This window comes from Bombina bombina, chromosome 4 (genome assembly GCF_027579735.1).
Source record: "Bombina bombina isolate aBomBom1 chromosome 4, aBomBom1.pri, whole genome shotgun sequence".
NCBI lineage: Eukaryota > Metazoa > Chordata > Amphibia > Anura > Bombinatoridae > Bombina > Bombina bombina.
In genome coordinates this window covers 287,301,801-287,327,121 of record NC_069502.1, presented here as the reverse complement: position 1 = coordinate 287,327,121, position 25,321 = coordinate 287,301,801, and the positions used below count along the sequence as shown (strand labels likewise).

The 25,321-nt window shown below is 37.7% G+C and overlaps 1 protein-coding gene across 1 annotated transcript in view; it reads left to right on the top strand.

Annotated features, from left to right (window-relative positions):
• The window catches only part of LOC128656214 (carboxypeptidase B), a 91,512-nt gene that overhangs the window by 63,310 nt on the left and 2,881 nt on the right, over nt 1–25,321 (top strand). The window contains exon 10 of the mRNA XM_053710002.1: nt 12,762–12,846. Within this exon, the coding sequence (XP_053565977.1) occupies nt 12,762–12,846 (85 nt within the window). The remainder of the gene's footprint in view (nt 1–12,761; nt 12,847–25,321) is intronic.

Below are 25,321 nucleotides of genomic sequence, written 5' to 3'. Positions count from 1 at the left end.
TTCCTTTTGTTCGTCTTGGAGTTCCACAACTTTATCTAGAAAGAATTCTACCGCTTTTATACCATCTTCATGTGGGATACAGGTATATAACGACATGACGTCACACGTGGCTAAGATATATCCATCTTCCCAAATTATTTCATCTAGAAGATTTAGTATCTGTGTGGAGTCCTTCAGGTAGGAAGGCAGTTGCCTCACATACCTTTGGAGATTCAAATCAATATACTCGGACAGATTTGAGCTCAGGGAACCGATACCTGAAATAATCGGCCTTCCTGGTGGTCTCTGTAGCGATTTATGGATTTTGGCAAGTGGTATAGTACTGGGGTTATCGGATGGCTGATGTTGATATAGTCATACTCCTTTTTATTGAGTATCCCCTGTTCCTTAGCCTGATCCAAAATCCTTAATAGTTCTTTTTTGTATATAGTTACTGGATTTCCAGGTAGTTTCAGGTAGGTGTCTCCATCGCTTAAAATCCTCGCATTCTCCAGTTCATAATCTGTCCTATCCATGATGACGATCCCCCCTCCCTTATCCGCAAGTTTGATCATCAGATTATGATTGTCCTCCAAACTTCTGATAGTTTTTATTTGTTGATTGGAAAGGTTGTGTTTCCTGATCTTCAGTTTCTCAGACTGTATCTCTCTTAACTCCTTACAGACTATAGTCTCAAAGGACTCTATAGCTGTTCCCTTACTGTTTGTGGGATAGAACATTGACTTGGGTTTCAAATCTGTGTGCTTGTATCCATCAGTGGTTGCCTGTGAGGTATAGGCTGATCTCTCCATAGGTGATCTTGCAAAAAATCTCTTTAATATAAGCTTTCACATTAATGAAAGTTTGGAATTTATTCAAACTCCTTGTGGGGGCGAAGGAAAGGCCGTATCTGAGGACAGAATTTTCCTCTTTAGATAAGACATGGGAGCTTAAGTTAAAAATACCTCCTTGTTTCTCTTCAGCTACCAAGTTGGTATTAGTTGTCTTCCTTTTGTTTATTTTAGCTCCTCCTCTTTTTCTACGATGGGTTCTTTTCTTTATGATGTCGTTGGTTTTTCTGTTCTCACTTCTCTTTGTAGTTTCGGTATCCTCTCCTTCTCCCTGTTGTATATGTGATCCAACTCTAAAAAAGAAGGTGAACCGGTTTCAATAGCGATTTTTGACTTTTGGGGTCCTTCTCGTGACTCCGTCCTTTTGGTACATTGTTGTATTCTCCACTCATCATTTGCATGCCCATTCTTTGGGTCTTTTTCGGAGGGGGTATATCCTCCTTTTCTCCACTGTGTCTTGTGATCGTTCCCCATCTAAATAATCAAGGTAAATAGTATATAGCAAACTGACAAATTATCCTAGTATTCCAAACCTAAAAGGGCCATAACTTGCGGTAACCTTCCCCGACCGGAAGTGACGTCACCAAAACACGGAGGCTAATCTGAGGTATTATCAGCTGAATATTAATTGTATCTTTGCATGTCTCTACACAAGTGACATACTGTTATCACACAATATTGTGTACACTATAGAAACTCTATATAAAAGAGTATTTTTCTATATAAAAGAGCATTTCTTGAACAACGAAACGGGAAGTACTAAGGAAACTACACATCCAGTCACTCGTAAGAGTTTGTTATAAAAGGCTATCAGTGAGTATCAGAAATCAGTCTTGATAAAGGCCTAGCAGGGCCGAAACGCGTAGACCAGCACTGGTAAGCCTGATTTCATTGAAGTCCACAATTGTTAATTTGTTACACATTGGATTTATCTTTCTTTTCACAGGACTTTTTTCATCTTGTCTTTTTCCTCGTTTGTGAATGAATTCCCTGTATCAAGGAGACTAAATAGTCTCAACACTTTCCCATATTGGATACGACTTATTGGATTTATTGAGTATGTTTGCTTTATTTTTTGGGTCTGTGTTTTGGTTTCACACACCTTGGTTAACAGATTTTGTATTAATGTTCACATTTTCATTTTTATTTTTATTTTTACCTAATACATTTTTCAATTTTAAACCTTCACAAAGCTGCACGTTGGATTTATTTTTTGCACATTTTTTGCACATATTTTTGGACACTATTTGACACATATTTGGGACACAACTGTTTGGACACATAATTTGGATCTAACTTCACCAATAGTGACACAAGCTCACCAGCCTTTACTGGGCAATTATCCAGGACACTGCATATTGGAGATTTGTCTATTCAAACATCTATAAGTAGCTGTTGCTAATATATTGCCAATTGAGATACTGTGTTATTGTTTTATTGTCAATTGAATGAATATTTGTTTTATATTATTACTATCATGGATCCATGATTTTATCGCTTATTGTTTTATGAATATTGTGTAATAAACTATTTTAACATTTTATTCTACCACACCTAGCCTCTGTTAGTTGGCGCCTGGTTTTTCCCATTCTTTATATTAATTTTATGGTAATGCATGTTAATCAGAGAAGGGTTAGCGGGACCATGCTAATTTGCGCTGGTATTACAACTTGAAAGTTATATTTTGTGCTCGAGCGCAAGCTGAAACTGTATTAGAATATTTAGCACGACTTCAAACCTGAAGTAAACTGTAAGGGTTAAAAAAGTTGCACAAAAAACATTTAATAAAAATGTATCATATTAATATTAATATAAAGTTTTAAAAATGTTAAAAGGGATATGGTATATGGCAAAGAGTTTGACATATAAATACATATATACACACACACACATTTTATATATATATATATATATATATATATATATATATATATATATATATATATATATACAGTGTATATATATATATATATATATATATATATATATATATATATATATATATATATATATATATATATATATAAAAGAAAAGTTTCACTGCACCATTTGTTAATAAGTACTAGAAAATCAACCCTTGGTCTGCAATTTTTAGTATAGCAGACAAGGGGTGCCAGACAATAGATTCAATAATTATAAACAATTAAAAAGAAGGTGGGATCCTAGGAGCCCAAAAGTCTATTATAGCCGGCACTGATTTATAACACCAAAATATTACCAAACTCCGTTGGGGGGGGGGGGAGGAAGGACTGAGGAAGAAATCACAAAGACCTAAATGCCATACTAATTAAATAAACATTTATTGAACCACAGTTCCACACATTGGAACACAGATAGACTGGTCAAAAAATATCAATCTTACTTAGTTGCAGACCTATGTAAAAAAACACCATCCCGGGAGGCTAAGCATCAAAAGTGAAAAACTATTAATCAAATAGCAAAAACATGTATGGATAACAAATTATTGTGAAGCTTCATCAAAAAATAAAAATTGAAAAGAAAAGAAAAACAGTCCTCCTAGGGTAGATAGTTGGATATATTCATAGGAATGCAAAAAGACAAGAGAACTGCTGATCATAGTGTGACCCCTGTGTGTAGAAGGTACTTCATAGCAGTAATAGCAAAGTTCCAGTAATGGAAAAATTTCAATGTGACCCGGTAATCACAGAAGCAACAAATTTATATGTTCCAGTATAGCATTTATAAAGAGGCTAACGGATACCAGTATCAGGCTTGAATTTACACCTGACCCATCCTTAGACGGTCCGTTCTATGCATTTAAATATGCAGCAACTCGTTACTCAGGTAATATATGCTTAAAGTCCCAAAGATGAAGGAAAGGATTTACTACGGATACCAGTATCAGTCGTACTCACATACCTGACCCATCCTTAGACGGTCCGTTCTGTACCTTTAAATGTCCTTCTTAGACGTAAAAGCTGTTGCTGATTCTCACTGAAAAATCCGGTTGTGCAGTCATCCATATGATACCGGGTCCCAAAAGAACGTAATTGTACAGGGGTCAGCAGGCTCAGCCTCAATAGATTATATTTTTGACAATGATGATGTGTATGGGAAGTCTACAGATCTCTGGTTGAGATTTATAGACGATATTCTGGTCCTATGGCAAGGTACAGAACAGGAATTGGAAGTATTTATGCTGAATCTTAATCAAAATGATTTAAATTTGAAATTTACTTATAAATACAGTAAAACTACTATTGATTTTTTAGATTTATCAATAAAAATATCTGACAATAAAATAGTAACTAATACTTTTAGAAAACCAACAGCTGGAAATGCACTCCTGAGAGCAGATAGCTATCACCCTTTTTCTCTTATCAATAATATACCAAAAGGCCAATATTTAAGACACAGGCGCGTAGCAGCAGAAGCGGGGGTATCAGCTGAACCCCCTGGAATTGGAACCTTAAACAGTTGATTGACTCTAAGCAACATTATTGAGGCTGAGACTGCTGACCCCTGTACAATTACGTTCTTTTGGGACCCGGCATCATATGGATGATGGCACAACTGGATTTTTCAGTGAGAATCAGCAACAGCTTTTACGTCTAAGAAGGACATTTAAAGGTACAGAACGGACCTTCTAAGGATGGGTCAGGTATGTGAGTACGCCTGATACTGGTATCCGTAGTAAATCCTTTCCTTCATCTTTGGGACTTTAAGCATATATTACCTGAGTAACGAGTTGCTGCATATTTAAAGGCATAGAACGGACCGTCTAAGGATGGGTCAGGTGTAAATTCATGCCTGATACTGGTATCCGTTAGCCTCTTTATAAATGCTATACTGGAACATATAAATTTGTTGCTTCTGTGATTACCGGGTCACATTGAAATTTTTCCATTACTGGAACTTTGCTATTATGGCTATGAAGTACCTTCTACACACAGGGGTCACACTATGATCAGCAGTTCTCTTGTCTTTTTGCATTCCTATGAATATATCCAACTATCTACCCTAGGAGGACTGTTTTTCTTTTCTTTTCAATTTTTATTTTTTGATGAAGCTTCACAATAATTTGTTATCCATACATGTTTTTGCTATTTGATTAATAGTTTTTCACTTTTGATACTTAGCCTCCCGGGATGGTGTTTTTTACATAGGTCTGCAACTAAGTAAGATTGATATTTTTTGACCAGTCTATCTGTGTTCCAATGTGTGGAACTGCGGTTCAATAAATGTTTATTTAATTAGTATGGCATTTAGGTCTTTGTGATTTCTTCCTCAGTCCTTCCTCCCCCCCCAACGGAGTTTGGTAATATTTTGGTGTTATAAATCAGTGCCGGCTATAATAGACTTTTGGGCTCCTAGGATCCCACCTTCTTTTTAATTGTTTATATATATATATATATATATACACACACTTTTGAGCCCTTCCCAGTCAAATACCTTGAAACATTGCACTAACACCCATAAACTACCTATTAACCCCTAACCGAGGCCCTCCCACATCGCAAACTCTAAAATAAAATTATTAATCCCTAAACCGCCGCCTTCCCGCATAAAAAACACTATTTAAATATAATTAACCCCTAATCTGCCGTCCACCCACTCCACCGATATAATAAACTTATTAACCCCTAAACCTAACCCTAACACCCCCTAACTTAAATATAATTATAAAAAATCTAAATAAAAACCTACTATTAATAACTAAATAATTCCTATTTAAAACTATTGGCTGTTCCAATCAGCCAATCGAATGCAAGCTCAATCCTATTGGCTGATTGGATCAGCCAATAGGATTAAAGCTCAATCCTATTGGCTGATTGCATCAGCCAATATGATTTTTTACCCTTTAATTCCTATTGGCTGATAGAATTCTATCAGCCAACTGGAATTCAAGGGACGCCATATTGGATGACGTCCCTTAAAGGGAACCTTCAGTGTACGGCTGGGACCGTATGAAGAGGATGCTCCGCACCGGATGTCTTGAAGATGGAGCCGCTCCGCGTCGGAAGGATGAAGATAGAAGATGCCGTCTGGATGAAGACTTCTGCCCACCTGGATGATGACTTCTTGCCGCTTGGATGAAGACTTCTCCCGGCTTTGTTGAGGACTTCTTGCCGCTTGGATGAAGACTTCACCGGCTGGATGAGGATGGATGTCCGGTCTTCAAAAACTGTAAGTGGATTTTCAGGGGTTAGTGTTAGGTTTTTTTTAAGGGTTTATTGGGTGGGTTTTATTTTTAACTTAGGGTTTTGGGCAACGTAAAACAGCTAAATGCCCTTTTAAGGGCAATGCCCATCCAAATGCTCTTTTCAGGGCAATGGTTAGTTTAGGTTTATTTAGATTTTATTTTATTTGGGAGGTTGGTTGTGTGGGTGGTGGGTTTTACTGTTGGGGGGTTGTTTGTTTGTTTTTTTACAGGTAAAAGAGCTGATTTCTTTGGGTCAATGCCCCGCAAAAGGCCCTTTTAAGGGCTATTGGCAGTTTAGTGTAGGCTAGAGTGTTTTTTTTATTTTGGGGGGTCATTTTTATTTTAATAGGGCTACTAGATTAGGAGTAATTCATTTTTATTTTTGATAATTTCTTTTTTTTATTTTATTTAATTTAGTGTTTATTATTTTTTGTAATTTAGATAAATGTATTTTTTTTATTTATTTAATTTTATTGTAATGTTAGGTGTTAGTGTAACTCAGGTTAGGTTTTATTTTACAGGTAAATTTTCTTTATTTTAACTCGGTAGCTAGTAAATAGTTAATAACTATTTACTAACTAGTCTACCTAGTTAAAATAAATACAAACTTAGCTGTGAAATAAAAATAAAACCTAAGATAGCTACAATGTAACTATTAGTTATATTGTAGCTAGCTAAGGGTTTATTTTACAGGTAAGTATTTAGTTTTACACAAAAGAGATACTGTATATAATACAATATTAAGGTAGCGCCACACAGCAGTGAATATAGATGAGCAAGAAACACTGTATGAATACAGTGCAAAACAGTAAGCAGTTCACAATGTGATCAGAAAATAAATCAGAGAATAAAAATTCAGCAAATAAAAATCAATATAAATAATAATAGCAATACAAATAAGAGCTCAGAGAATCATATAAATTCAATGATATAGTCCCCTTTGGAAAGTCATTTCAATATATAAGAGAAGATAACGTAAATTCAAACTTCCCTTTTAGAGATTCCTTGTCTGGATGCGTGTGTTTGCGGTGCAGCTCCCTTCCAATCACTGGTGTGATCTCCGTGAGGTGTGGATCTGTGAGCAAAAAATCTGTAGAAACAGAAAGGGGTGTGGAGCGCAGCCAAGGAAAAAACACACTGATCTAAGTGCAGATTAAAAAACACCTTTTCACTTTATTCAAATAAAAACATCAGGATGTACACTTACAAGCTTCACCCTCAAACATATGAGGTATGTGCTGGCACTCTGTATAAGTTGTCCCAAACACGGATAAACTGGATACTGTATGTTCAAACAGTGTCTGTGTCCCACTGTGAGTAAACCGCTAGACCACTGTAAATATATAGCTGACCGGGATAGGTATGTCCCTTTGTGACTGTTAGAAAAGCACTGAGAATCAAAGTCCCAATATCGTAGTGCAGATACAGATAGGGCTGTGTTACAACTCAGGGGAACAAACTATAGTTGTTGGGAGGCGGTAAGAAACAGTTGCAGCGCGGTCCTATAATAATAGCCGGCAGTCACAAAGGGACATACCTATCCCGGTCAGCTATATATTTACAGTGGGCTAGCGGTTTACTCACAGTGGGACACAGACACTGTTTGAACATACAGTATCCAGTTTATCCGTGTTTGGGACAACTTATACAGAGTGCCAGCACATACCTCATATGTTTGAGGGTGAAGCTTGTAAGTGTACATCCTGATGTTTTTATTTGAATAAAGTGAAAAGGTGTTTTTTAATCTGCACTTAGATCAGTGTGTTTTTTCCTTGGCTGTGCTCCACACCCCTTTCTGTTTCTACAGATTTTTTGCTCACAAGTATTTAGTTTTAAATAGGAATTATTTAGTTATTAATAGTAGGTTTTATTTAGAATTATTTTAATTATGTTAAAGTTAGGGGTATAAGGGTTACGTTAGGGTTAGGGTTAGACTAAGGGTTAGGGTTAGGTTCAGGGGTTAATATATTTATTTAGTGTTAGTGATGTGGGAGGCCAGAGGATTAGGAGTTAATAACTTTAGTATAGTCGCGGCTGCAAGGTTGGGGGAGGCAGATTAGGGGTTAATAAATTTATGTAGGTGGTGGCAACATTGGGGGCGGCAGATTAGGGGTTAATAAATTTATGTAGGTGGCGGCGACATTGGGGGCAGCAGATTAGGGGTTAATAAGTGTAATGTAGGTGTCGGCAATGTCTGGGGCGGCAGATTAAGGGTGTTTAGACTCGGGGTTTATGTTAGGGTGTTAGGTTTAAACATACATTTTCTTTCCCCATAGACATCAATGGGGCTGCCTTACGGAGCTTTACGCTCCGTTATTGCAGGTGTTAATTTTTTTTTTGCCGGCTCTCCCCATTGATGTCTATGGGGAAATCGTGCATGAGCACGTCAAAGCTGCTCAAAGCAGCGCTGGTATTTGCGTGCGGTATGGAGTTTTGCAAACCTGTAATAGCAGCGCTATTAAAGGTGACCGGTGACAATAACTTGCAAGGTTTAGCGCTGTTGGTCTAACTCAGTGTCGGGTTAGTGACTGAGTGTTTTTTGGTTAGTGCGAACCATAGAAGTCTATGGGGAGAGGAAACTGGTGCGTTTGCTGTATCTGAAGTCCTGAAGTTAGCACACATCGATCTTTCACTCACGTGCTTTTCACTTTAAACTTATATAAAAAGCAATAAGGGGAGCTCTGTAGGCTATATAAAGATACATTCTAGCTTAAGATAATACACTATGTAAGAAATACAGGACTACTGAGCCTAACCATAAGACCTTAAAGGGACAGTATACACTCGTTTTCATATAACTGCATGTAATAGACACTACTATCAAGAATAAGATACACAGATACTGATATAAAAATCTAGCATAAAACTGTTAAAAAACGTACTTAGAGGGGGGCATGTCTGACCATCGGCTAAGATGGCTGCTTCTTGATTCTGGCTGATCAAGGGAGAAGATAGAACCGCTGTTTACCTCTCCATTTTCCATAAATTAAGCTTTTACTTGCAGAGATTGTTGAAGGGGAATATTTGTGGAATCGATCTATACAACTTTCAACTAGCTTGCAGCCCAGCAGCCATATTTAGATGAAGTGCGCAGTGGAGGCCTGACTATGGCTTGGAACTTCATCTACCCCCCCATTATTTTGCTTACCTAGCATACCCAGTCACTTGAACTGATACAAACCACAGAACTTCTTGCATAGAATTACATATGCTATTCTCAATCGGAGATTGACTTGCCCCAGAGTGCTATAACCGGTCTAAGGTGCATAGGGACACTATTTCAAGCGTCACCAAGATGGAGTCTGAAGTGCAGACATGGAGAGAAGACATCTGTGACATATTTGATGCACATTTCCAGGAGCTGATCCAGCAAATAAGGCATTGCTTCTCTGAAGCGGCAGACCGACAGCAGCAGTTTGTAAATGGCGCCAATCCTGTCGGCATACTAGAGGAGACATCGGGCGGATATAACATGGAGGTTGATGCAGCTATAGAGCCAGCTGAGTTTCCTATACCCACCACCGCGAGTAACATCGCAGTGACAGATCTGCAAGACCTAGAGTCTGAGAGCCCAGAACATCCAACGGGTGGTGCGGTTTCCACGGAGAGCGGCAAAGTTATCCAGGAGATCCAAACTGGGCCAACTAAAAATCCTACGCATACACCAGCTTTACTTACCTTGAGAGACCCTGCTGAGGGACAACTAGAAACTCAGGACCGGCTACAAGGCTTCAGGAGCGGCTCATCTGGTCTAATACTCTGCTACTTCATTGCTCTTATTAAAGACACTCTGCTTCCACTGGGGACTTTTGCCCGCAAGACACAGACCAGCCCAGGGACATATATTCGAAAAAGAGGGATCGGTTAGTATACTAACAACTGACTTTTTATGGCCAGTGACCCCTGGACAGAATATACTTGCGAATTTGTCTGGGACACACGGGGCATCCATGTAATAAGTAATGACGGTCTAGTGACCTGAACCTTCAGTTTTTTATATCTACTGCTGGATTTTGAGTCTGTGCAACCTGACATATATAATTTTCTTTTTCTTTTTTTTTAACCAGAGACTGCATTGCCCTTTTTACTTACTTCATAGGTCTATACTAGTCGCAGGGGACCCAGAAAACTGCTTGCTTTGTCGAATAACTCCTTCCACCTAGAGGGCTGTTAATGTGAATACTGATGTGGGTTATTTTACAGTTATTATCAATATACCATTAATACATGTCTAACCGTTTAGTTAATTTTATGCAATAGTTAATATTACTAGCAATAATCTGTATATACACAATATTCATATACTAGTTTATATTGTGAAAGTTTCTATAAGGTGATTGGGGCTTAAACCACTCTATAGCAGTTAGCTATTTGATGTCCAAATATGGGGTATTTCTCTACTTTATAAAAGTCTTAGTGAATAATGTATGCAATAGTTTAAGATATATTCTGCATCATCAGACGGCCTATTAAATATCTTTATGTATAGGATGCGGTTGTAACCGGACATCTCCACTAGAGGGGAGTAGAACTTTATTAATGTTTGGCTGCTGTTGAATCAGCACAGAAGTGCTTTTAATATATGTCTACTACTCATTTTTTTGGAAGCGAAGGAAACCTGTCACATGTAATATGTTTATAGACATTGTTCTTTAGCTAAGCCTAAATAGGGAATGTCAGAGCTTAGAGTAATACAGTATATAGTTTAAGGTATATCTCTTATCATTAGATACCCTCCCCCTTAGCGTATAAGATGATGGGAAATTTCCATATTAGCATGCGTTACACCCCCATAGACCTATGTCCTGTAGTGTAAAAATAAGACCATATATCATTATATTTGTTTCACCCGTATTGATGAGACAATGTCAAATATACTCCTAACGCACTCAAAATACATTCGCTTACAGACCAGTTGCTTACATTCAGAATTCAAAAAAAAAAAAAACTTACTTAGAAGTTCTCAGTTTAGCTCTGTTGAAAAGGTACCTGGAAAGCCCACTGCAAGTGGGAAATATAACACTCCCCCCCCCCCCTTCTTTTGCATATGAAAAGACCCTTTACACAAACAGAAGCAAGCTGGAGAAGGTAGCTGACGGTATTCGCCTAAAACTTTGGGGCTTGGTTAGGAGTCTGAAAATCAGAGCAATGTTATTTAAAAATAAGCAAAACTATACATCTAAAAAAAACAAAAAACTTTATGGGCTATATAAATAGATCATCTACAAAACATTTATGCAAAGAAAAAATAAGTGTATAATGTCCCTTTAAAGATATAAATAAAGGCCCCAGGCCGAAACGCATAGATTTGCCCATATCAGACTGCATTATAACGTACCAAATACACTGAGACAAGTTCTCCTGTGTATACGTTTTCTTTTGGAACATTTTTATGTACTTTGAAGCTGCGATAGTAGCTTAAAGGAGCTTACGACAACAATCTGTTTAAGATATTGGTGTTTCAGCTATTACTAATAGCGGACTTACAAATACATCGCATTTATCTTCATTCATATCTCTTTATTAGGAAGCTGCAATAGTAGCTAATAAAGAGCCAACTCTTTCTATTGACCAAAGGAAAAGAACAAACCAGCCCACTTACAAAATATTGAGGACACATAGAGGCTTGGCAATACTGCCCTATCAATGCTTAAGAATCATTTCTTCAACAGTATAGGATCACCGCATATGACCCGGAAGTTCAAGCAACATACGGGTCCATCATCACAGTTCACAACCACAGAGTGTAAATCTATTTTCACAAGTAAGGACGGTAAGGAGAATCCGTTTTGCAAAAACAAACAATTGATGGTAACAACTCACAGGTAAAATCAGTACGACTTGGTTCGTTACCTCGATCCTCTAGCATTATTATCCGGATTTCCAATTTCTGACCGCTAAGACTGTTTTTTAAACATCCAATCTTAAATTCCCCCCTTTTTTTATTATCCACTGCAGTGAGATACAAACGTTTGTTTTTTTATTTTTTATGTGTTTTTGGGACATTATTTATGTAGTATCATTATAGTTTCAATTAAGAGTCCAACACGATAACTTATTGGTTGGGGCTCTCTAACTATATGATTCTTGTTATATTTGTATCAATTTACATAGCAACGTTCTTTTAGATATTGTATCCTAAAAATATATATCAGCTCTTAATTTATTTTAATAGAATAAATATTCGCTTATTTTATATTAAAATTATCTGATTTTTATTTTATTATACCCAACTTTGTGTTTATATGTTACTTATTTACCTACTAAATTAGGTTATTTTCTATTATTATTTGACCACATTAGTAGCCATACTTATCAAATTTATATCTTTAAGGTCTTATGGTTAGGCTCAGTAGTCCTGTATTTCTTACATAGTGTATTATCTTAAGTTAGAATTTATCTTTATATAGCGTACAGAGCTCCCCTTATTGCTGTTTATATATCTTATCCACAATAGCTCAGAGGAACTATTGATTTTTAGGGTAGTAGCTTTATTCACTCATTTTTTGGTGCACTCACTCTTATCCTGTTTTTTAGTATTTCACTTTAAACTTGTAATACGTGCCCTAACCCGGCCGCAACTAATTTTTATTTTGAGCACAGTTTGCGCAAGAGTGAAAAAGTTATTTAGCATGCCACTTGTAATCTGGCTATCATTGTTGAAAATAAACTTTAAAAAGCTTTTCAAGTGCTATAGAATGTATTTCCTATTTTGTATGCTACTGGTAATTGTATAGGTTAATAATTATATGTGTTTTATTTAACAGAAAAAAATTGCCAAAGGAGCGGTTTCAGAATTAAGAAGCCTATTTGGAACCACCTATAAATATGGATCATCTTCAAAAACTATTTGTAAGCATGCTTTTTATAGACCTGTTTTATCAGAACATAACTAGCATATGAATGTGTGATATATCCACCTTAGTGGCTGCAGTAATTAGAGCACAAATATTTCCTTTTGGGGAAAAACAAAATTTATGCTTTCCTGATAAATTAATTTCTTTCAATGAGGTGAGAGTCCACGAATCCATTATTTCTGGGATTCAACTCCTGTCCACTAGGAGGAGGCAAAGATTTCCAAAATCTCCAAGGGTATTCAATCCCTACCACTTCACTGATAAACCAATCTTACATAAAGCCAACTAAGGAAAAGTAGAAAGGTAGGAAATGACAGAACAGGGAAATGAGGTGCAAAACTAGAACTGCAGCCAGAAAAAAAATCACATTAAAATAAATAGGGCAGGACTCGTGGACTCATACCACCTCAAAAGAAATTAATTTATCAGTTAAGCATAAATTTTGATATTTTTTAGTAAGGTGGTGAGAGTCTATGAGTCCATTACTTCTGGGGAACTAATACCCAAGCTGTGGAGTCCACGAGTAATGAGGGCGGGATAAAAAAATTTGGGAAAAAAGGCAGGCACCTAATGTCCAAATACTGCTGCCTGAAGAACTTTTTTCTACCAAAAGTTGCTTCAGAAAAAGTAAAAACATCATGACCATATTGCTGCCTTGCAAATTTGTTCTACTGAAGCTTCATTTTTAAAAACCCAGAAAGAAGAAACTGATCTGGTACAGTGAGTAGTAATACGCTTTGGAGGAGAATTTCCCGCCTCCAAGTAAGCCTTATGCATTAAAAACTTTAACCACAAAATAATGTCCTTGGCCTTCTGATCCTTGTATGGACCTGAGAAATGAATGAACAAACTAGATTGCCTAAAATCCTTAGTAGCCTAAAGATAAGACTTTAAAGCTCTAACTATACCCAAATTATGTAAAAGCCTTTCCTTAGAGTTCTGAGGATTAGGACAAAAAATTGAAAATTAATAACTAAATCTTGATTCACTTACTATAGCGGGGAGAAGCTGGTTAGGACCATATTACTAGTCAGGCTGTAAAAAAAAAAAAAACAGCAGCAAGGGAAAAGTAATCTGAGCTGCTGCTGGGCTGATGAAATGGTGATAGCGCAGAGAAATGTGTTAACATTTTAAACTGTTTTTATAGCGCTTTTCTAAGGGTTCAGTGGTCTTGGTTTTATATGTTTGTTGTTTGACACAATAAATTATTTTTTTAATATACTATCATCTGAACCTTTTTTGAGGGTATCGCTACCATATGAGATGGACTGATACAACCACCTGTAATCCAGTTTCGCAACCGGAGTTCAGCTAGCTAGTCAGCTGTGATAACCAGCCTGCGCCTACTAGCACACTGGGGTGCTCTTCACAAATGTGAATACCCTGTGCTTATAATATCACTATGACATTTAGACCCATTTGATACGCACATATGGCGCCTCTTTTTGTCTGAGATTAGTAATGTAAACTGTAAATTGCAGAATAGTGAAAGGACCAGCAAAATCTTTAAGTGTCACAAAATTGTCAAAAAATTATTTGGAGTAATATACATATATGTAATATTCAAATATATAAACTCTTGAAATTTGTGTCAATTTTACCCACTCAAATACCTGACCAGAGAGATAAGTTCCGGAGAAGAGAAAACTAGCCGAATACTCATATACAAGTAGTGTTCTCAGAGCAAAAGGCGTGGATAGAGCCCAGGCAAAATTTTAACAATGTAAATGTCCAAGGAGCACTATACTGAGTCAGGAGAGCAAGACGGTAGGGCGCTGAGAGTAAAAAATTATTATGCAACAGAGCCGGTGCACGCTGTTCCTGAAGTAAGGAGCATGCTATAATCTATAAACGCTAAGCAAAAAAATGCACAATGCAGTGTAAGACAGAGTAAATACAGCGCTATTAACTATAGATGTCCCACTTTTAATACCAGTACTATCCTGTGAGTACAGGTCTCCCCTTATTTTAGTCCCAAAACATCAAGTCACATGTAAAGGGAGGAGAGTAGACCAAAAGAAGTATTTTTTACTTGCAGCCTAATCCCAGGTGAACAGAAGGACTCCGCTTAGACAAGGGAAATCCTCCAAGGCAAAATCTGAAACAGAAGAGGGAAGGGCGCACAGCAAAACTGTCCTTCCTAGTGTAGTATGTCAAATAACTTGAAAGTAGTTCAAAACAGTGTAGCCAAATGAACACTCACGTGTAATAACCTCAACTCTTATGAGGTATGGATAAAGCACTGTGTGGCATATAACCACTGTGGATCTCAGCTCTGTTTCCCTCAAGCATCCAATTGTTTGTTCTTTTCTTGCAGGTATAGTCCTCACCTCCCCAACAGAAGATTAACCGTTTCAAAATGAATAGGGCAGAAAAAAACCTCTCTTTTATATAAGGTGCATATATAAAAGAAAGTCTTTTTTCTGCCCTATTCATATTGGTCGATTTGAAGGGTTAATGATTAGATCACCGGGGTTCTAAAATATCGATACAATTTTTTAATCCGGTATTTGATGGAACTAGTGAAGGGATGAGTGATATTGACTATCTGCTAGATTTAGAGTTTTGTCGGTAAAGACCCGCGTAGCTAGCGCTGCTTTTTTTCCCAACGCACCCTTCAAACAACGCTGGTATTTAGAGTTGTCTGAGGGGCTGCGTTAGGCTCAAAAAAGGGTGCGTTGAGCCTAATTTAGCTCCACTTCAACCCTCAATACCAGCGTTGTTTACGGTAGCGGTAAGCTGGGAAAACGTGCTCATGCACGATATCCCCATAGGAAACAATGGGGCAGTTTGGGCTGAAAAAAAACCTAACACCTGCAAAAAAGCAGCGTTCAGCTCCTAACGCAGCCCCATTGTTTCCTATGGGGAAACACTTTCTAAGTCTGTACCTAACACCTTAACATGAACCCCGAGTCTAAATACCCCTAACCTTACACTTATTAACCCCTAATCTGCCGCCCTCGCTATCGCTGACACCTGCATTATATTATTAACCCCTAATCTGCCGCTCCGGACACCGTCGCAACCTACATTATCCCTATGAACCCCTAATCTGCTGCCCCTAACACCGCCGACCCCTATATTATATTTATTAACCCCTAATATGCCCCCCCAACGTCGCCGCTACCTTACCTACACTTATGAACCCCTAATCTGCCGACCGGATCTCGCCGCCACTATAATAAATGTATTAACCCCTAAACCTAACTCTAACCCTAACCCTAACACCCCCTAACATAAATATAATTTAAATTAAACGAAATAATATTCCTAAAATTAACTAAATTAATCCTATTTAAAACTAAATACTTACCTATCAAATAAACCCTAATATAGCTACAATATAACTAATAATTACATTGCAGCTATTTTAGGATTTATATTTATTTTACAGGCAACTTTGTATTTATTTTAACTAGGTACAATAGCTATTAAATAGTTAATAACTATTTAATAGCTACCTAGTTAAAATAAGTACAAAATTAACTGTAAAATAAATCGGAACAGCCAATAGAATGCAAGTTCAATACAATTGGCTGATTGGATCAGCCAATCAGATTGAACTTCAATCTGATTGGCTGATTGCATCAGCCAATCAGATTTTTTCTACCTTAATTCCGATTGGCTGATAGAATTCTATCAGCCAATCGGAATTGAAGGGACGTCATCTTGGATAAAGTCCCTTAAAGGAACCTTCATTCGTCGGGAAGTCGTCGGTTGAAGAGGATGGCTCCGCATCGGCTCCGTTGAAGATGACTCCGCTCCAGATGGATGAAGATTGAAGACGCCGCCTGGATGAACACTTCTACCGGATGGAGGACCTCTTCTTTGCCGCTTGGATGAAGACTTCTACCGGATCAAGGACCTCCTCTGCGCACCTTGGATGAAGAATTCGGCTTGGCTGGGTGAAGACGACTCAAGGTAGGATGATCTTCAGGGGGTTAGCGGTTTTTTTAAGGGGGGTTTGGGTGGGTTAGAGTAGGGGTATGTGGGGGGGGGTTGTAATGTTGGGGGGGTATTGTATTTTTATTTTCAGGTAAAAGAGCTGATTACTTTGTGGCAATGCCCCACAAAAAGCCCTTTTAAGGGCTGGTAAAAGAGCTGAATACTTTGGTAGTTTAGAATAGGGTAGGGAATTTTTTATTTTGTTTTTTTTTTTAATTTTATTAGGGGGCTTAGATTAGGTGTAATTAGTTTAAACTGCTTGTAATTCTTTTTTATTTTTTGTAATTTAGTGGGGGGGGTTTGTATTATAGAATAGTTTATTTTATTGTATTTTAGTTTAGCTAATTGTAGTTAATTTATTTAATTAATTTATTGATAGTGTAGTGTTAGGTGTATTTGTAACTTAGGTTAGGATTTATTTAACAGTTAATTTTGTACTTATTTTAACTAGGTAGGTATTAAATAGTTATTAACTATTTAATAGCTATTGTACCTAGTTAAAATAAATACAAAGTTACCTGTAAAATAAATATAAATCCTAAAATAGCTACTATGTAATTATTAGTTATATTGTAGCTATATTAGGGTTTATTTGATAGGTAAGTATTTAGTTTTAAATAGGATTAATTTAGTTAATTTTAGGAATATTATTTCGTTTCATTTAAATTATATTTATGTTAGGGGGGTGTTAGGGTTAGAGTTAGGTTTAGGGGTTAATAACTTTATTATAGTAGCGGCGACGGTGCGGGAGGGAGATTAGGGGTTAATATTTGTAGGTAGGTGGCGACGATGTTAGGGAGGGCAGATTAGGGGTTAATACTATTTATTATAGTGTTTGCGAGGCGGGAGTGCGGTGGTTTAGGGGTTAATACATTTATTATAGTGGCAACGAGGTACGGTCGGCAGATTAGGGGTTAATAAGTGTAGTTAGGTAGTGGCGACGTTGGGGGTGGCAGATTAGGGGGTAATAAATATAATATAGGGGTCGGCGATGTTGGGGGCAGCAGATTAGGGGTTTATAGGTATAATGTAGGTGTCGGCGGTGTCCGGTCGGCAGATTAGGGGTTAAAAAATTTTATTATAGTGGCGGCAATGTGGGGGGGCCTCGGTTTAGGGGTACATAGGTAGTTTATGGGTGTTAGTGTACTTTGTAGCACAGTAGTTAAGAGCTTTATATTCACGCGTTAGCCCATAAAGCTCTTAACTACTGACTTTTTTTGTCAGTAGGAGTCTTGTCGGTAGAGGGTCTACCGCTCACTTCTCCCAAGACTCCAAATACCGGCGTTAGGCAGATCTCATTGAAAAGATAGGATACACAATTGGTGTAAGGGGATCTGCGGTAGCCTGGAATCGCGGTATGGAAGTGAGCGTTAGACCCTTTCCTGGCTGACTCTAAATACCAGCGGGCGGTAAAAAGCAGTGTTAGGACCCCTTAACGCTGCTTTTGACGGCTAACGCCAAACTCTAAATCTAGGTGTAAATTAATAATGGATAAAGTGGGTTTTAGAAATAAAAACGGACCTTGCCCTTAAACAATATAGTCAACACATAGGAAATGAAGGTTTTTGCCCTGAACAAACATGGTGACCGACAATATGACTAAATAGCAGTAAGGGACGCTAATAGAGTACAAATAGGAGGCTTAGGGGGGGGGGCGTTCCCTACCTCTGTCAGGCCACGGCCCCTCACTAGCCCAAACTTAGATACTAGTGCTACGGCACATTTTTAAGCACCTCCAGCTGTTTGGAGAGATTTTTTTACCAGAACCGTTTGTATTTGGATGCTTGTAAAGCAAATTTTAACTGTATTTCATGTGCATATATACATATGAGAAGACAATAAAGATTGTTTATACTAACTGGTTCATTAACGATACCTGTAAGCCCACATCCCTCATCCCCTCTATATAAGGAGGTCTCAAAAAGATAGTTTGGGAACAGGATTTTGCCCTCCCTTTTGAAACGGTTAATCTTCTGTTGGGGAGGTGAGGACTATACCTGCAAGATAAGAACGAACGATTGGGTGCTTGAGGGAAACAGAGCTGAGATCCACAGTGGTTATATGCCACACAGTGCTTTATCCATACCTCATAAGAGCTGAGGTTGTTACACGTGAGTGTTCATTTGGCTACACTGTTTTGATTCTACTTTCAAGTTATTTGACATACTACACTAGGAAGGACTTTTTTGTTGTGCGCCCTTCCCTCTTCTGTTTCAGATATATATATATATATATTTTATTGGAGTTTCAAAAAGGCAAAACATGACAAAACATCAAAAAAAAAAAGACAGGTTCCACCGTCTATACATACTTAAATAGATCAAAACATTAAAATTGCATTGTAAATAATTATTTATCTTACGGATGTATACTATACTCTTTCTTCCCTTTTTCCCTCTTCTTTCCCTTTCCCCTTCCTTTTTTCAGTATCCTCATCGATAATTAAATTCAACATAATACATACATGTTGTAACAAGTAATGCAGTTAACATGAATAGTGCAACTTCTGTTATTTTCACATAATAGCATCAATAAATACAAAACAAAGAATCCGCTGCCTTCTATCAACCATATATAGTCACAGAAATGACGAAGAAAAATTTACAAATTACCTTTTACCAAATATATCTTAAGTTAAATTGTTTAATAGCAATATTTTTCTAGTAGGGAAAATAAATATATATATTTTAATGAAGGAGGGTGAAAACGATATTCCATACAGCCAGAGATTGCTATGAAAATGTATACCTTGATTAAAGAGCATGCAGCATAGTGCGAAAGAATAAGGAAAATCTGAAGCGTGGCAGAAAAATAAAAAAGTACTGTCCAATCACAATTATCCCCTGAATAAAGTACATAAATTACTGAAAGACTAATAATAAATAGTGTGGTGTAAACTATTAAATTTGTCCCCTGGCTTTGAGGTACTGTGTCATACCTGCACCTACAAATAGCTGTTGGGCTATGTGAGTGCAAAAGTGATGTAAGTACTTACCTTAACTCCACTGTACTTACACACTGACATGACAGCTGCCAGGACAAAGCCCATCTAGTGTTGTGTACATCACAGCAGAGGCTCACTGTAAGGAGTATTTCTGATGATCCAACAGGATGAGGGTAAGGGAAGAGTCCCTGCGACACCTGAGGCAGGCTTGTGACTAACTCCTACACCAGGAGTATTATGTCATTACCCTATACTCCAAGCTTCCCTCTAATCTTCTGTAGCAGCTCTCTGAAGGAACAAATGGGCCTCAAATTGGTCTGAGGACCCTTCTCAATGAAGAATCTTAAGAGCACCTCAACTCTTCCCCTGCCTCCTGGGAGGCAAAGATTATACTGGTGAGGTGGGAGGGACAGAATACTCTTGGAGTTTTTGGGAATCTTTGCCTCCTTCTAGTGGTCAGTAATTGAATCCCAGAAATAATGGACTTGTGTACTCTCACCACCTTACAAAAGAAATGGCAAAATAAATTAAGAAGTGCTAAATAATACTCTTATCCAAGATTATAGACACATGTCAGGAAGCAGGGTCATGGCACTGGCATTATGATTTTAGTAGAAGGAAAAATGAACATTTTTGAAAGAAGGTAGGTTAGAAATTAAAATGGGGGATAACATTCTTTAAGTAATAAACAATTTCAATGTTCCCAGGTGGACAACAGTAGAGGTCAATATTTAATGCATCTGATTATTACATGCTATACTTGCAGCCTCCAATCTTCCCCCAGTCACACATTTTTTCAAGAATAGGCTCTGGTTTCTATATGCAATAAGAGGCCAAGGGGCCTAGTTATCAAGCCGTCAACCGAAAATACGCCAGGATTCCGCAGCGTAATTGTGGCGAGCCTGATGCGACCTAGAAATCAAAGCCTACAGACCGGCAAAAGTTGAATTTTGTGACGTAATATACGATCCGCCTGTCTCAATCCGACACAGATCGGTGCTTACGTCATTACAGATGTTCCGAATACAAATTCGGCACTATCTGACAATTTTTGCTAGTTATCAAATTTCTAACAGGTACGCTGACACTATTCAGGTCCAGCGTACCTGGTTTTCAATCCGCCACCCTGGAGGCAGTGGATTCCATAGGAATCAATGGGAGTCTGAAAGCAGCGAAAGCTCATGTTCGATGCTGCCAGATATCCCATTGATTTCTATGGTAGAAAACAAATTACGTTTACACCTAACACCCTAACATGTTCCCTGAGTCTAAACACCCCTAATCTGCCGCCCCAACATCGCCGCCACCTACATAATGTTATTAAACTCTATCCTGCTGCTCCCCGACACCACCGCAACTAAATAAATGTATTAATCCCTATCCCACCGCTCCCGGACCCCACCGCAACTAAATAAATGTATTAACCCCTATCCCACCACTCCCGGACCCCTCCGCAACTAAATAAATGTATTAACCCCTAAACCCCTGGCCTCCCACATCACTACCACTTACTAAACCTATTAACCCCTAAACCGCCAGCCCCCCACGTCGCCATAAACTAAATTAAGCTATTAACCCCTACACCTAACAACCCGCTAACTTTACATTAAATATTAACTCATCCCTATCTTATAATAATTTAAACTTACCTTTAGAATTAAAATAAACTATATTAAACTACTTATTAACCTACCCTAACTATTATCCTACAATTACATTAAACTATATTAAACTATTAATTAACCTACACTAACTATTATACTAAAATTACATTAAACTAACAATTAAATTAACTATATTACATATTTAAAAACCTAACCCTACTCAAGTTATTTAAATCTACTATTAAAAATTACTAAGTTACAAAAAAATAACTACTAAGTTACACAAAATAAAAAACACTAAGTTACACAAAATAAAAAATAAATTATCAAATATTTAAACTAATTACACCTAATCTAATAGCCCTATCAAAATAAAAAAGCCCCCCCCCAAAATAAAAAAAACCTAGCCTACACTAAACTACCAATGGCCCTTAAAAGTGCCTTTTGCGGGGCATTGCCCCAAAGAAATCAGCTCTTTACCTGTTAAAAAAAATACAAATACCCCTCCCTCAACAGTAAAACCCACCAATCAAATAACCAACACCCCCAAATAAAAACCTATCTAAAAAAACCTAAGCTCCCCATTGACCTGAAAATGACATTTGTATGGGCATTGCCCTTAAAAGGGCATTCAGCTCTTTTACTGCCCAAAGTCCCTAACCTAAAATTAAAACCCACCCAATAAACCCTTACAAAAAACTAACACTAATCTCCCAAGATCCACTTACAGTTTTCGAAGACCGGACATCCATCCTTATCCAAGCAGCAGAAGTCCTCAGCGAAGCCGGCATAAGTCTTCATCCAAGCGAGCCGAAGTCTTCATCCAAGCGGGCAGAAGTCTTCATCCAGACGGCATCTTCTATCTTCATCCATCCGGCGCGGACTGGCTCCATTTTCAAGACATCCTGCATGGAGCATCCTCTTCTTACGACGTCTCTTGAAGAATGAAGTTTCCTTTAAATGACGTCATCCAAGATGGCGTCTCTTACATTCTGATTGGCTGATAGAATTCTATCAGCCAATAGGAATTAAAGGGGAAAAAATCCTATTGGCTGTTGCAATCAGCCAATAGGATTGAGCTTTCATCCTATTGGCTTATCCAATCAGCCAATAGGATTGAGCATGCATTCTATTGGCTGATTGGAACAGCCAATAGAATGCAAGCTCAATCCTATTGGCTGATTGGAACAGCCAATAGAATGCGAGCTCAATCCTATTGGTTGATTGGATCAGCCAATAGGATTGAAGCTCAATCCTATTGGCTGATTGCATCAGCCAATAGGATTTTTTCACCTTTAATTCTGATTGGCTGATAAAATTCTATCAGCCAATTGGAATTCAAGGGACGTCATCTTGGATGACGTCACTTAAAGGAACCTTCATTCTGGAAGAAGACTTTGATTGAAGCGGATGCTCCGCGTCGGATGTCTTGAAGATGGAGCCGCTCTGCGCTGGATGAATGAAGATAAAAGATGCCGTCTGGATGAAGACTTCTGCCCGTCTGGAGGACCACTTCTGCCAGCTTGGATGAAGACTTCTCCCGGCTTTGTTGAGGACTTCTTGCCGCTTGGATGAAGACTTCTTCCGGCTTCGTTGAGGATGGATGTCCAGTCTTCAAAACTGTAAGTGGATCTTCGGGGGTTAGTGTTAGGGTTTTTTTAAGGGTTTATTGGGTGGGTTTTATTTTTAGATTAGGGTTTGGGCAATTGAAAAAGAGCTAAATGCCCTTTTAAGGGCAATGCCCATCCAAATGCCCTTTTCAGGGCAATGGGGAGCTTAGGTTTTTTTAGTTAGGATTTTATTTGGGGGGTTGGTTGTGTGGGTGGTGGGTTTACTGTTGGCGGGTTGTTTGTATCTTTTTTACAGGTAAAAGAGCTGATTTATTTGGGACAATGCCCCGCAAAAGGCCCTTTTTCCTCATGACTCCTCAGAGTTCTCCACTTATAGAGCAAAACACTGCAACATCGCAAACAGGTGAACCTGATAAAATAGCCAAGATCGACAATACTGCCAAAAACACTATGACCGCACTCGAGGGCCCCTTTCATGCAGCCATTCAAGCTACAGTCTACCTGGCTATGGCAGCCTCGAATAACATTAAGCACCCATATAAGGACCTCACCACAGCAAGGCACTGGATCACGACCCCAACAGACCTAATTCAAAGGTCAGAGCTAAATCATCACAGTCCTATAGCCACAAAGAACAGCACTAACAATCTGAAGGCAAATTCCTTGAGGGACACTAAACGTCCGCTTTTCAAAAAACGTGGGACTTTTAAGTATATGGCAGGTAGCTGTAGTATACATCGACAATGCCAAGAAAGCACTCTTTCTGCATACCCTGACAAGCTAGGAACAATTGGTAAACAAACACCTGATCACTATCCCAATGATATTGATCTCATCTCTAGAAAGGACTGAGGTGCATTAGTCTAAATAACCTGCAATGATGTAGACAGTTTATGTTTTCTGTTGGTGGGGAGACCAGATCCCATTGTCTATATGTTTATTACTAATTGCTATATAATATATTTAAATGTCTGGCACTTATCATTGCTATAATTATCTTACTAGAGATTTTGTGCATAGTATAATCCCTTTCTGAGTAGCTGTGATAATAAAAGCTTAAGAGCTAACGAGGGAAGAAGAATCTTTCAAAATGGAATATAATATGTCTACAAAGGAGTCCTATCTTATTTCTATAAAACATTTGAGTTAAGATAATCCCCCCAGGAGTTGACTACATTGATAGGGCACTAAATACTCACATACATTTTTTTTTTTTTTTTTTTTTTTTTTTCTTTTAAATATTTTTATTGAGGATTAAAATAAACATACAGAAATTCTGACATACAATAGTACAACAACAAAAAAACCAACAGATGATATGTTCCAAGGCAATGAAATTTCGTATGAGCGAGTACATGTATATATAGACAGAAAATAAAATACATTAACTCAGCCAATATACCTAAGTAGTTATAGTGTGGTAAAATAAATCATAGAATTATCCAATACTAATCCTCAAGTTTCTATCCCCTAAGATAAAAGTGGAGCCACTTTTGGGCTTCCAATACAGCTATTATATGAAAAAAAGAAATTTACAGGAGGGGTGTATTAATATCAGGTCCTTTATAGACCTGTTACAAACTATTGTAGCATAGTTAACAACACTATGCCTTGTACTTCAAGTATTTAGGTCACTTTTGGACCTTCAAATCATAATTAAAACACAACGTATACATTCAACTTATATAAAAGAAGTATTAATAATCAGCTATAAAGGACTAAGATACAGCAAACCAACTATAAGGAAGGGCCAGTTATACTATACCATACACACATATATAGCAAAGACTGTAAATGTAATAAGGTTAGAGATAGAAAGCTGCATGACTGATAAGATGAAAAGAAATAACAATTGCTCTTAGAGAACTAAGCCAGAGAGCTCTAAGCATATTTGCAAGTGCCCCACGAGGGCTGCGTGGGCATGATTACTGGGGCTTATAGGAGGAGGGGACAAATATAAAGTAAAACTTCTACACTGACCATGGTATAACAATATACCCCTGATATTTAACAATGACTAAACCAACTTATATACCCTTGACAAGCATTGAATGCGTATTGAAGTGTATATATATATGCTCCTGTGTAGCTAAGCAGAGAAACCCTTTGTGTAAGCCATCAAACTAAGTTGTCAGGCCTAGAAATAACATACAATCCCATGAGTACTCTTTGGGCTTCGCTCTACATTAAAGCTAACTGCTATATGGGATATACTCCTTTTACATGCTATATAGTATCTCACTAACCAAAAGATAGATGGGTAGTCTAAAGAACAGGGAATATATGGTATCCACTTCTCTGAGGCTACATTCTAGAAATAAAAATATATCTGAGCAAATCTCATGAGGCTTAATTTAGAGATCTATGAATCACCGCAACCATCTAGGCTAGACAGCTAGTATATGT